At 41.5% G+C, this 13,030-nt stretch overlaps 1 protein-coding gene across 1 annotated transcript in view; it reads left to right on the forward strand.

Moving 5' to 3' along the window:
- Window positions 1-736: 736 nt before the first annotated feature.
- LOC123983265 (heparan sulfate glucosamine 3-O-sulfotransferase 3A1-like) overlaps window positions 737-13,030 on the forward strand; it is a 32,348-nt gene continuing 20,054 nt past the window's right edge. The window contains exon 1 of the mRNA XM_046069455.1: window positions 737-1,594. Within this exon, the coding sequence (XP_045925411.1) occupies window positions 1,029-1,594 (566 nt within the window). The 5' untranslated portion in view covers window positions 737-1,028. The remainder of the gene's footprint in view (window positions 1,595-13,030) is intronic.

A 13,030-nucleotide genomic window follows, 5' to 3' on the forward strand; every position in this document is an offset into this window, starting at 1 on the left:
AAGAGTTCATGCTGGAGGCCATCTTCTTTGGTGGCCTGACTTCAGCTGCATGTGGCCGCTGTCACTAACAGAGAAATGGTCCCTCAAGTGTTTCGAAGATCTGAGGACTAATTTTGGCTATAGCTACAGTGGAAAATTTGGGGGGCGATGCACTAAGCAAACATGACAAGCTTCTGTCTGTTTGTTTGTACACAGAGATGGTGAGTGTGTGTGTGTGTGTGTGTGTGTGTGTGTGCGTGTGTGTGTGCTTGGTTTTTTACATGTCTAGCATGTATGAGTTTTTAGCATTCCGTATATTTGTATGTTTTGTATTATGTGTTGCTGTGAATTTTAGTGTATTTATTTATGCTTATATGTTCATTCTTGTGCACAGGTCTTTAATGAAAAAGAGATGTTAATAACAATACTAATAATGAATTAAACAAATGTAGTGGCAATGTATATGTATCTGTTTGTGGCATGTCTCTATGTACATTATTGTGGTTTGTATTTTAGTTTGTCTATGCAGCTTTTTTCCAATTCACAATCCAATAAATTACAAATGTAATTTTGCACATGACAATTCCCTCTAATTTGGCTGAGATGTTTCAAGTGTCAGTGCCCCCTCCCACCTGGAACATCATTGGTTTCTGTCTGCTCCTCTCTTCATGTGATTGGCCAGGGAGGTGCCTGTCAAGCAACCTGACGTGCGAGACAAGTTTACAACTCTACACACGTGCGGCTGGTACATCGGGGCTCCTGGTGGCATCCTACACAGAGCAAGGAGGGAAGAGTGTTTTCTTACCTGAGTGCATAAGTCGGTGTACACTGCCTAGACGCACCTGTGGGCTGTTGTTTTGACTATTTTCGGTCAGTTTGGGCTTTCTCACCTGTGCGCAGCAGGCTTGGCACTTTTTGGAGGAGGCAGAGGTGTTGTCCACAGCAGACTGTGGATGAGGACTTATTCCTCGGTTTCTTCATGGCAAGAAGACTCAATGATGTGTGTCTAGCATGGCTGTGGCTCCTGTACCGACCACCCAGGGACCGGTATGGCTTTTAGCCGCATCAGTAAACTGGACCCCCCGTCCCGAGGCATCTTCAGGAAAGCGGCGGTCATGCTGTGCTCCCTCCTCACCTCTCTCTTCCTCCTGCACTGCCTCACTGACCGCTGCATCACCACCTTGCCCTCGCCGGTGAAATCGTCCTCCAGGCGTGCTGCGGGGCTTTTCGAGGACTTGAGGTCGCGGAGGACTAAAAGACTGGTGTACGAATGGACCGCCGGGTCGGAGCTTACGGGTTACGGGGCCGCCAGGCGCTCCTCGCGGGTCCTCGCAGATGAGCGCGCAGGACAGGTTTTGGAGGTGACCGAGGAGTCTCTCATGTTGCCGCCTCCGGATTTAGTTGCTTCCAGGAAAGTGTCGCCGAGGTTTGCAGGTAAACTCAGTCCGCTCGGGGAGGGGAGCAAGAAGCTGCCCCAGGCTCTCATCATCGGGGTGAAGAAAGGAGGGACACGGGCTCTGCTGGAGTTTCTGAGGGTTCATCCCGACATCAGAGCCGTGGGAGCGGAGCCGCACTTCTTCGACCGCAACTATGAGAACGGACTGGAGTGGTACAGGTGAATATTTAATAAAATAATTATGTATGAAGGAAAAACCGACCGAAACTCGTAATTTAAACACTTTTTAGACCGACACAAATCTTTAGCATACATATTTACTTTACCTAGGAGATAGGATATTGGAAGACATTCATTAAAGCCTCTTAAAATCTAGGCTCATTTTCTGTATATTATTATTCATTCTATTTGCCACGGTGATAGATTGTGTTTATCTAACTTTTTATTTAGCCTACTACTACATCACTGATAAAGATTAGTCTACATCTCCCATAAATCTTTATTTAACATCTCAACTTTTACAGAAGTAGCCTAATTGCTGCTGGAGAAAGCACTGTGGACAGCCTGTTGATTTATTACGCTACATTAGGCCTGCTTTCATTAGATGTTATCAGGCTGCTCATTTTGTTGCACATTTTAGGGTTGACTGCCTTTAAGTTGCTTTGGTCAGGGCCATATTGGGATCGCGGTTTACAGCTTGATTAAGCTGGGAAACAAGACAAGGATACATCCTAACCTATTTCAAAGTTTTCCCCGTTGAAGAATGGATGCCGTTTAAAACACAGTCAAACTTAAAACATGTTGCTGTTGTGAGTTTTTTCTCCACATTTTTTAAATTTAACTTCATTTATTGCAAGTTTAGTACTTTGCTGAAGAACACTGCAATGTCTGTGATAAGTGTTCAAACATGTTTACTTTCTACATGTCATGTTTACACTTTAATCTAAATAGTAAAACTGAGCTTTCTTTTCTAAAAAGCCAAACTTGATGCTTAGATATGCCTACTATTAAGAAAGGGCACGACAATTAACAAAATAATAGTTCAAAATAAGAATATGTTACTGCAGATGAATTATATATAATTACACACACACACACACACACACACACACACACATCCATATATATATATAATATAAATATTCACCAAAGTTTTATTATATCAAGACAAAATTCTTCTGAAATCATAATTTAGCTCATCAAACTTTTTGTAGTGCTTCAAAAAGTGTGTTTTTATAACAAACTTTGAAGGTGAAAACACAAGTTTGCAGTCTTTTCGGTCCTTTATTACAAAGAGGCCAGTTCAGTCTGAATTTGATTTTTCCGAATCAGTTTCGTCTTGCCTGACGAAAATGAAACTTTAGAGAAACTCTGATCCCACTTAAACACACATTCACTCTCCTTCAATATCTCCATCTTCTTATGCAGGAGTGTGCTGCGTTTTCCTCGCTCAAGTCGAATTTGTGATTGATTTCATCTGTCACTGCAAGTGTGTGTGAGTGAGTGCTGTGTTCACATTTCCACAAGCCTGTGGGGAACGATGGCTCTCCCTCCTTCAGTGGTTCTCTGTCTAATGGGGCATTGCCGACATTGCTGCTCTGTTATTAAGAAGGATTAGGGCTATAATGAAAGGTTACCTGAGTGTCTCAGGAGGTATAATTCACCTTTTGATTGAGTTAACACTACACACAGCACCCTCTAAAAGCCTGGAGACAAAACTTTTACTCTCCCTCACCGACAATTCCCTCCAGAGCCTTTTCGCTCACCCCCTCTCCTCCCCCAAACACTTTGGCTCTCTCCCATCTCCCACTCACACACCTCCCTCTTTGTGCCTCTCTGAGAGTGAACATTCTCTTTTCGCCATCACTCTTTCACACCCTTCTGTTTACCTATTCATCCATTGTGGGGTTTTATATCCATGAGGGTCCCATCTATCCAGAGGAGTTGCCAAGATTCTCAGGAATTTGGACCGTGCCTCCAAGGACAGACCTTAGTGCCGGTTCCCCTTAATGCCGTCCATTTAAAACAGAAGGACCTTTGAATTGAAAAGGGGAATAAATAACTGTTACAACAACGTGGCCCACTCTGCAGGAGTTCATCTTGTCAGCTCTCCTCGACATCGTCTGAGAGTCTTCCCGTTGGTAGCTTTTGTGTTTTTGAGGAAGCTTTTGATTGAGTCGCATTCATTTGGCTTGAGGTCACATAGAAGTGTATATGTGCACATCAAATGTGCTTGTCAAAACCAGGAAATCAATCTGATTGCATCGCTTTGCTTAACCGGCCCCTCGTCACAAATTGGCACAATCTCGCTGCCTCGGAGCCACAGATACTTTACTGATGGTTTTAAGATTTCAAGGCTGCAAGTGTGTTTAAAACTGCTCTGACACATGACACTTTGAAAGCTAACGTGTCATGGTTGAGGGACAAACTCCCAAAATACTAAGAAGCAGCTCCACACTTAGTGTTTGATTCTCAGTAAGACTGTTGTTTAAAATAAAAAAAAAACAATCTGATCTTGTGTTTGTACACAAGACCAGATTTTCTGTGAGTAATTACCGTGTCCAATTTGCTTGAATTATGTGATTCCTTTCATTAGCAACAGTGAACACTTAAAACGTAGCTGCATCCGTCTAAGGAGACTCTTTTTTTTATTGTCAAGGCTGATATGTGTCCTCAGCATGAATCACTCGTCTCTGTCCCTCTGGGAATGTGTGGAACATACTTTAACACCTCAAAGCACTTGATGTGACATGGCAATATCTCCAGCCTCTTTTTCCAGCTCTCTCAGAATTATACTTGTCTGGCTTGTTATGGGAAATTCCATCAACTGCTCTAAAAAGTCAGTCGCACACCCAAAGCTATGATGCAAAAAATCTGTAATTTATTGAGAAGGATGAAAGTTGCCGTTTTGACATCACGGCTGTCACAGCATGAAACATTGGTAGCTTTAAACTTTTAACTTCACTTTTAACAGTCCAAAGGCTCCACACAGTTGGGTACAATTCTGTCTCACCATCTGCATTTATTCAAATCTTGGTACAGACTTATATATTTATTTTTTTACATTCTTTGGCGGTGTTGTTGTACTTCCAACTAAAAACAATTTTAGATTTCTGAATAAAATGTCACTCTCGCTTTTTGTGCACTTTTTGTCCACAGACTTTCAGTAAATTCAGACCTTTTGTTAAACAGAAAACCAACACCTGGCCCAATCATCCAGTCAGTCAGTGTTACATTTCACTACACATATCTAAGCAGTGTTTCCGTATAATCACATACAAGGCTTTTGTTGTGGAAATGAACACTCAGAGTGAACAAGGAGGTCAAGCACAAAAACTGAACTAGAGCAGAGGCTCATGGAACAGAGTAGTCAGTATTATTTTTTTGTCCTACTTGGGTTACTGAACACCCAGCTTTCACCTGTCTAGACCCAGTCGTAGTTGCTGTTTGATGTCGGATTAGCCTTCACCAGATTCTTTAATGGGTTAATTAGCCTTCATAAAAACATGTGTGACCCATTAAACACAGGCAATGATCCACCAACTCTGCCACACGCATATTTATCTAGCTACAAACAAACACAATAGTATCCAGTGCAGAATAGACTCTTGCATATACACACACACACAAAAATTATTTCTGTGTGACTTTCAGTCCTGTCAGCTTAGAAAGACAGAAAGAGACAGGCATTTAAAAACAAATAAATATCCAGGAAATAAAAAGGTGTATAGCAGCTTATGTATCACCAAATGTTTTGTGTAAAGTTGATCAGAGTTAGCGTATCCACATCAGCCTCTCCTTAAATATTTTCCTTCATGTATGCAATACACGAATGGGCAGTACCACGAGAAAGCAAATGAAAAGAGTATGCTCAGCTAGAAAATCACATTAAATTAGGGGTTTCCCTCATCATAAAACTGGCCTTATTTAAAAGGACGTTCTGTAATGGTAATAAAAGAAGGGTCTTAATCATAAAAGCAGTGACCCAGTGGGGATTTGTTTAAGAAAGCGGTGGTGTTGATGTGATCTGTATATGCTGATCTGAATTTCTGTGCCGTTGTGTGTCCTGCAGTGGTCTGTGAGGCAAGGCAGCTTCAGATGTGAACATACACAGAACAAGATTTTTTTTGTCTGCTATTGAAATATTGATCAAGATCCAGATGTAAATGTGTGGAATAATAAAATGTGCCCTGTCTGTGTTTAAATTCCACGAATGCTAGCTTTTTCCCCCTTCATTAGTGAATAGCATTTTTCCCTACATTAGGGTACACAGTTGGGTTTGTTGACACAACTCTATTAAGGAAAGACCACAAAAAAAACAACTTTAAAGAAAATAAAGTCACATTTGTCAAGTGTTGACAGTGAAAAGCTGTTGAATTCCCAGCATTTGAAATGAGGCCGACTTCCAAGTTTCTCATATGTTGGCTGTGTTTAGAGTGGGTGTCAGTTAATTGGGAGGCAGAGTTTAAACTCTGGCCTTGTTTGCTGCTGCCTGACATTACGCTTGTCATTCTGAGTGTGGAGAGGTTTGGAGAGCCAGTGGAAAGCATGACACAACTCTAAATGGGAGAGGCTAGATGTTGATAGTGAAGAAATTAATGAAGACCTCTTCAGTTGTGTGTCTAGGACAGTAAAGTTGTTGTAGCAGTCACTCTAAAGGAGCCAATCCTATATGCCTATAAACTCCATGTTCCTATCATTTAACTAAGACATAAACACATTGGAAATCGCTCAAAAACTGTACAACATACAAAACAAGTTGTAACATGCATGTATATTTTTGAATAGATTTATGTTTGGCTGCACAAGCTTGTCATGACATAACCACACACCAGCTGGAACTAGAGGCCAGACTTAACAGACATCCTTGTGTGTACGTGTGTCCATATTTATGTGAGCATGTAAACTGTAACCACCTCCCGTGTACTTTTGGTGCTGCCTGCTGCCCTTGGATGTAACCCGGCCAGGAATACAAGAATGACATGAGTTTTGATGATTGAGTTGAAAATAGTTTACCACCCGCTCCCTTTGGACCACCCTGCATACCAACTTTAAATATAGTTATACTATATCTCACTTGTCTATCTGGATTTATATAACCATATCAGCCAGAAGTATGAGGAATATAATGTTTCTGCTGTTATGTGTCTGTGTGTGCAAAACCCTCAAAATGTATCTCCACGGCCTCTTAAGTGAGGAAAGGAGCCATTTGTTTTAGCATTTCTCCAAGGCACAGTCGGGATTTTTAAAACAGATTTAACCCATTTCCTCTAATTGATCCCCTGATTGACTTAGTCTGTTTTAAGAATATTTCATTTTTGCTTGGTATTTTCCAATGTAGTGTCACATTGGAAAATATTCAGCTTAAAGGTCCCTAGCAGTGGCTGTGGATGGTAATTGTCTAATGTTGTTAGACATGTTTTGTCATGAAACAGGATGTTGGAATGGGATGACACGAGGCAGGGAGAACAACAGGCTGACACGCTAGCCATGGGAGACAGAGCAACAACAAGCTACAACAACCCAGCAAGACTGATAGAAACAGCAGGTAATATATACTGTGCTAACGAGCAGGGAGGGAACAGGTGAGACGAATCAGCGAAATCTGGATAATAAACAGACAACTGACTGATTACTACAAACTAGAACAGGAAACAGGACAAGATTCAGAAACACAGAACACAGAATAAAACTGACCAAAATCTAAAGCAGAACGAAGCGATCGCAAGACAAACACCCGAAACAGACAGTACTAAAACAAAACAGGAACTAGCAGGTAAAACCATAATAAACAGGTAAACGGACTAAGACACAGATCTAAAACCAAATAAACATCAATACATAATTCTAGTAAACCAAACAAGGAACACAACAGACCAAGATCGTGACAGTAGCCCCCGAAATCTTTGTAAGTGTGTACTTGGTTAAAAATTATCAATGCTTCACATGAGAAGAGTGGAATTTCACTATAAAAGTGAACTAAAACGCATGTCATCTAATGATAATGAAATACTGACATGGACATTTTATCAGAGTTTTTCTTTACAGAATTAGGTTCTGAGTGGCTCATTTTCTGCCCTAACATAAGGGCAGGTATGCGGATGGCAGGTGGAGTAGAGAGGACTAGCAGAGGTGGGTGAAGGGGTCATGGTAGGGGTTATAGAGGGCACACACACACACACACAGCGGACGTAACGTGATCACCAGAGACCTCCTGAGAATGAGCTCTGAGCTGCCTTTGGATTGTGAAAGTGATTATCGGGAAGTATAATTGTAAAACCGGGACGATCACCTCCTGCTGAAGGCATGCAATCCACCCATGACTGTAGTCCCCCCCTCCTTGCCAACTCCTTGACCTTCGCCACCCCCACCAACATCTTTGCATGCCCTTAGCAGCTGACCCTAGGAGGCCCCATGTAGGGGAGGTAGATAGAAGCAAGAGGGCTATCCAAAGTAGTGGCTGTCAGCAGCTGCCCTCTGGCATCCTGGGAATCTGCCCCCCGATGGGTGAGTGAGGACAGGCAGCAGGTGCAGGGTGTTCTGCAGACACCACCTGGATCACCACCAGACACTCACACCTGACGTATTCACCTGACACACCTAAAATAAGAGCTCTTTGTTGACTTCTTCAAACCTAGCAAGATGAAGCAAGCTAACTGGTTACTTTCATGCAAATATTTCAGGCCTCAGGGATCAGGAACTCCACAAGCTTTGATGAACGTGTGCAGAAAGGGAGTGTGATTGATCACGGTCAGGAGGGTCACTTAGAGGGCTGCCATAGAATGTGCCACCCTCAGAGTTCACAATGCCAGCAGATGGTACTGTAACATTGAGCTCAGGTTACATTGTTTCTAGGATTCTGTTGTTTATTCACATTTGGGTTTGTGTGTACACTAGTCAGCAACCTGTTTGACCCTGTCGTATCTCGGGCCCTTTCGGCTTAGCAGCTGTTGGTCTTTTTATGAGGTATTAGCCCATACATTATGAAGCATTTATTCTGGGATTCAAATTTCAAACGGAGTACTTGGTCACTTCTTTTATTGTCCTTGACTGTACAAAAATACATTGCTCTGTACAGCTACGATGCACTGCAGTCGTTTCTATCGTCTTATTGTGTCTGATGTTGAGATGTTTGACCTCTTCAAGACATTATTTTTAGGTCTACAGTTCAGTGTACTATTTTTCAGGCAATACACCTTTACCAGTTTAGTGGTTTTCAAGCAATACCTATGAATGTCAGTGGTGTTTATTTTCCTTGAACTCCATGGAAGCCTGACTGGTAATGTTTTCTAACATCACAGCAGTTCTGCCTTCAGGCACTTTACAAGCAGTATGACTGAAATGGAAAAAAAAAAGAAAGAATCATGTTTGCAATTTTCTTCCTGTACTGTATTTCTGTTCCTCTATGTTTTAGTTTTTTTCTTCTTGGCAGTCCAAGGTTGATGGAAGTTAAGTGTTATCCTTCCACAAACAAAGAGAGACTGTAACCCTATCATTTGGCACTGGAGAGTCAAGGGGCTTTAGACTACACTGTTTCAGCTCTCTTCATAGAAGTGAACTAAACAAACCGCAAAACAACCTCCAGAATTCATGCATATCAAGACTTTCAGAGGATTTGCCAGAGTGCTTTAGGATTTCAGAAACGTGCAGCCAAACCCATGTTATTTGGGCACGGAAGGACTTGGTAAATGATGTATGGATGGAGCATGTATGCGTTACAGCCCTCAGTGGTGCAGATTGGCAGGGTAAACCAACGCCTCAGCGTGATGGATCTCTCTTTCCCATCTTAGAGGCAACAGCTTTATCACAGGACAGGGAGCCCTCCGTATTTTCGACCAGAGAGAAAAAGACAGAGACAGAAAGAGAGGGAAAACCAGAGCTATGGAAAGCCTGGGAACCAATAAAAAGAAGGAAGCCCTCTCCTCTTGGGTCCTCCATTTTCCGTTCCAACTGTAGTGTTTCTTTAAAATACTTTTGCCAGTTTTCTGGCAAACACAATGCCGTACTGTATTTCAATTCCTGTAATTTACAAAAAAACATTTAAGTGTTTACTACTCAAGGAAGTCAGAGATTCATCTTTCTAGCCCTTTTACTCTATTCACTCTCACTTTTTTCAAGGGTCTTTTTAAGGCATATTTGCCAAACATGGGATTGTTTCCTCCTCTGCCCCAGTGCTTAAAGGCATGTATCTGCAGCTGCCTGTGTGGTGATAGGATGGCACCAAACATCCTTTTTGTCTTGCTCCATCGGGGCATGGCCAGTGCCAGTCCTCTTGGCAGAGTCCGAACTACAGACATGGGTAGAGGCTATGCCAGACGGCACCTCAGGCACAACCTCTATCTGACTGCCCAACCTCTGTCTCCGTGCAAAACACAGAATTATACTGTAGCTAAGCTTGAGGCGCAAGTGTGTGTGTGTGTGTGGCTCTTGGAGTCAATCTGAAATGAGGGATTGGCATTTTTTTGGGATGGCCGACAGAAGCCAACACATTATTTTCTTCAGATGTTATTTTCAAGCTTTCAGCACTTCTACATCCAGTGTGTTCTCTATACTCCTGCTAGATGACGAATAAAGAGTTGCATGGTAGTGATGAGGGAAATACAACTTGCCGAAGATTGGGGTTTGGCAGTACTATAGACCATGACCAGAAATCCTGCACAATTTTTAAAATAGCTAATAATGGAGGTGGTGAATGGAGAGAGAATGACAGAGTGGCATTTAATCTGCCTTGAGAGATATTTTATTCAAACAGAAGCACCGCAGATCCATTGCACGTGCGGTTTTGAAAAGCTACCTGGTTCCTCAATTAGAACTCCAGCTGTTCAAACAAATGCTTGACATAAAGTAAGTCTATTTTATTTTTTACAATTTTAAACTTTGCATAGCACAAAAGAACCACTCACAGTACTGTTTAGCTGGATTTCTCTTTACAAATTATCAATCACAAATATTTTATCAGTGAGAGTGCAGGTTTACCCTCTCTTTCATAACGTCAGAAAAGAGTTGGTACAATCCCAGCTACTCTATTTTAAATAAGAAAAGATGGTGGACAGCTTTTACTAACTACCCCCAAATGTCAGGCTGCTTGATTAAAGAGAGGAATGTGTTAGAAAATGAGTTTGCCACCCCAGACCTGTTTATTGATAGATGGAGTGCAACAGCACAGCCTGCGTCTTTTTACATAAAGATGGAAGAGGGTGATAAAGGGTCTGTGTAGTGCACAGGCAGTGATTGATATGCCCACAGAGGAGTGCAAGGAAGCCACCCAGTAATTCAATTAATCTTAACCTGAACACTAGTAATTGCTACTGTAACTAGGTCTGACTGTACATTAGACAGGAGGGAGATTGCCGTCAAGGAAACATGTCCAACTAATAGAAGAGGGAAGGAACATCCTCAGTGCTCAGTTGCACAAAAGGGCTTCTTTTTTCCACTATTATCCTTTTGCCTAAAGATGAGGATTTGCATGTTAATGAGAGGAGCTGGGAACAGATTTTCTCAGTTATGGACCAGTATGAGAGAAGAAACATTTCAGGGAAAGTGTGGGTACAAAAACTGGCTTTCATTGCTTGATAAGAATAGTCCTACATTTTGTGAATGTATGTTTATTCCCTTTCTTGCCAAGAATAAGATGAGAAGATTTTACTGAGAAGACATTACTCTTGTATCTGTCTGTTAAATCTGAAGCTACAGCCAACAGCTGGTTAACTTAGTTTAGCATAAAGACTGGAAACATGGGATAAGAGCTGGCCTGGCTCTGTCCAAAAGTTACAAAATCTGCCTACCAGCACCTCTAAAGCTCACTAATTAACATATTATATCTTATCTGTTTAATCTGCAGAAATAGTGTAAAAAGTGTAAAAATCACAACAATCACAATTTGGGGTTTTGTGGTCATTCATTTCTTAATATAATGCAATGACTTCCTTGAGTCATACTCCATAAGTTTTTGTACACAGTATACAAACAAAATATAACATGTAAATTAGTGAGCTTTAGAGGTGATGGTAGGCAGATTTTGTTACAGCTGCTCAAAGCCAGACTAACTGTTCCCCCCTGTTTCCACTCTTAATGCGAAATTAGGCTAACTGTATCCTAGTGCATTTCCTAAAATGTTGAACTTTTCCTGTAATGCTAAAACTTGTATCTGTGGGGGAAGGCCTGTTTTGTGTTCTGATGCTCAAACCAGAGCTGAAAGTCATATTTTCAAATTCTCAGCCTCACGTTGTGCCTTTCTGCACTGCTTTCCATCAACACACACAGGTATAGTCTTTATTTGCTTCAGTGATCGGACCAGGTCATTGTTTTTCTGTTCTTTCGTGTCTAGCACCTATTGAACTCTATAACACATGATTTTTGATTGTCAGAAATCCTTTGAACACACCCTGAGATATTGATCCTATTGTTTCCTGTAAGACCACAAAGGTGGTTTTAGGGTGTTGACCGTAAGAGACACAGGAAGACACGACTTCTTTATGAACTGGGTTTATGCATCCTCTGGAAACTTGACACCTCACGAACAACGGATAAATCAAGTAAACAGTAACAGTAAAATCTATTTTTCTTACCCCCCTATGTCCCATTCTTTTATCACACGTATTTCTTCTCACCAGCTTGTGTACCGCCCCCTCCCCAGACCAACATTAGTTCCTGTCATTTAGTTCGCACTGGATCACCAAGCTCCAAATCCAATGTCAAGCATTTTAAAAAACTGACCCTCTTATATCAATACCTTATGTTTAATTTCTGCATTATTTCAGGCATTTTTATTTACGCAGCTGGCTAGTTGTGGGTCGACTACGGTCAGTTTGGACTAAGGGTGTAACAACATTGTGGAGCCTGTGGGACTTGACATGAGCCCAAGTCATTTTAAACGTCAAACATGTGGTGGGGCCAGGGCTCATTATATCATTATGTTGTCAGGGCGATTGTTTATTCTGACATCTTCGTCTCACACAGTCACATCCTCCCCTACAGCCATATCATCAATAGGAGGAGGAAGCTAGTTATTTAGGGACAACCACCAGCATAGACAGATGCACAAGATATAGCATTCAAAGTCTTCTCTAACAAGACAGTTGTATGCTCTTTATCCACTGCAGCTCCCCCCACCGCCTCCTCAAACACACCTCCATCAATTATTAATCCAGCCAATTAGCAGGGCTGCATTATTCACCAGGAAGCTGTGATCACATCCATTAACGACACTGCCTTGCCTGGTTGTGGCTCTCCCATGCGGCAGTCGCACAGCCCACTGTCCCACTACCAAGTGTACATATTTGACCAACAAATCATGCTTCCATCATATGCATGTAGTGCTTCATGATAATTTTAGCAATACTAATAATACCAGTAGTAATAATTTAATTTAGGGACCTATTCAAATGAAGTAACACCATTAAATTGCTCATAATTCGCTTAAATGTTCATTAAACCTCGGTTAAGGCTTTTTTTTTGTATCATTACAGTGTCAATTTCATCAGTGAAAACTATGACAAAGATTATTTGTTGAAAACTTTTAAAGAAATTAGACTAATGCTAAATAAAAAGTAACGTATCTACTGAGCACACGCCGACCATGAACTGCAATGTGCCTGGTTTGAGTCCAGTCAGAGACATTTGTTGCATCTCTCTCTTTCCCAAATAACCTGAAAT

Source organism: Micropterus dolomieu, linkage group LG14, assembly GCF_021292245.1.
Source record: "Micropterus dolomieu isolate WLL.071019.BEF.003 ecotype Adirondacks linkage group LG14, ASM2129224v1, whole genome shotgun sequence".
Taxonomy (NCBI): Eukaryota; Metazoa; Chordata; class Actinopteri; order Centrarchiformes; family Centrarchidae; genus Micropterus; species Micropterus dolomieu.